Raw genomic sequence first — 1,177 nt, forward strand, 5'->3', positions numbered from 1 at the left:
GGTATCAGACCGGACCGGTATCGGACCGGTATCAGACCGGTATCGGACCGGACCGGTATCAGACCGGACCGGTATCGGACCGGTATCAGACCGGTATCGGACCGGACCGGTATCGGACCGGTATCAGACCAGCATTGGACCAGACCGGTATCAGACCGGTTTCAGACCGGACTGGTATCGGACCGGTATCTGACGGTATCTGACCGGACCGGTTTCAGACCGGACCGGTATCAGGCCGGTACCAGACCGGACCGGTATCACACCGGTATCAGACCAGCATCGGACCGGACCGGTATCAGACCAGTATCGGACCGGACCGGTATCAGACCGGTATCGGGACCGGTATCGGGACCGGTACCGGACTGGTATCGGGACCGGTACCGGACCGGTATCAAACCGGACCGGTATCACACCAGTATCAGACCAGCATCGGACCGGACCAGTATCAGACCGGTACCGGACCGGTACCGGACCGGTATCAGACCGGTTTCAGACCTGACTGGTATCGGACCGGTATCCGACGGTATCTGACCGGACCGGTTTCAGACCGGACCGGTATCAGACCGGTACCAGACCGGTTTCAGTCCGGACCGGTATCTGACGGTATTAGACTGGATGACCCTCCTCATTGGAGGATCCGCTGAGCCCCTGGACCAATCAGTTGACTTGCTCTGAGGCCTGTTGCCATGGTAACCGCCACTCTGACCCTGATGGCTCACAAAGGCATGGTTTCCTCTTCCTACTCCTCTTCTGACCCGGTTGTTGCTGTCTGTCTGTCTGTCTGACTGGACCTGTGGGAAGAGACAGAACCGGATGACCCATTTGACCCGGTTNGGTTTCAGACCGGACTGGTATCGGACCGGTATCCGACGGTATCAGACCGGACCGGTATCAGACCGGACCGGTATCGGACCGGTATCAGACCAGCATTGGACCAGACCGGTATCAGACCGGTTTCAGACCGGACTGGTATCGGACCGGTATCCGACGGTATCAGACCGGACCGGTATCAGACCGGACCGGTATCGGACCGGTATCAGACCAGCATTGGACCAGACCGGTATCAGACCGGACCGGTATCAGACCGGTATCGGACCGGACCGGTATCAGACCGGACCGGTATCGGACCGGTACCAGACCAGCATTGGACCGGACCGGTATCAGACCGGTATCGGAC

At 59.4% G+C, this 1,177-nt stretch overlaps 1 protein-coding gene across 1 annotated transcript in view; it reads left to right on the top strand.

Moving 5' to 3' along the window:
• Nucleotides 1-675, top strand: part of LOC106942797 (glutamate receptor ionotropic, NMDA 1-like) — a gene marked incomplete at its 5' end in the record, with an annotated part of 21,371 nt that extends 20,696 nt beyond the window's left edge. The window contains 2 exons of the mRNA XM_015026137.1: nucleotides 219-464; nucleotides 547-675. Coding sequence (XP_014881623.1) covers nucleotides 219-464; nucleotides 547-675 — 375 coding nt within the window. The remainder of the gene's footprint in view (nucleotides 1-218; nucleotides 465-546) is intronic.
• Between the last annotated feature and the right edge of the window lie 502 nt (nucleotides 676-1,177).

Source organism: Poecilia latipinna, unplaced genomic scaffold, assembly GCF_001443285.1.
Source record: "Poecilia latipinna isolate Pla-1442-1.1 unplaced genomic scaffold, P_latipinna-1.0 Scaffold4565, whole genome shotgun sequence".
Lineage (NCBI taxonomy): Eukaryota > Metazoa > Chordata > Actinopteri > Cyprinodontiformes > Poeciliidae > Poecilia > Poecilia latipinna.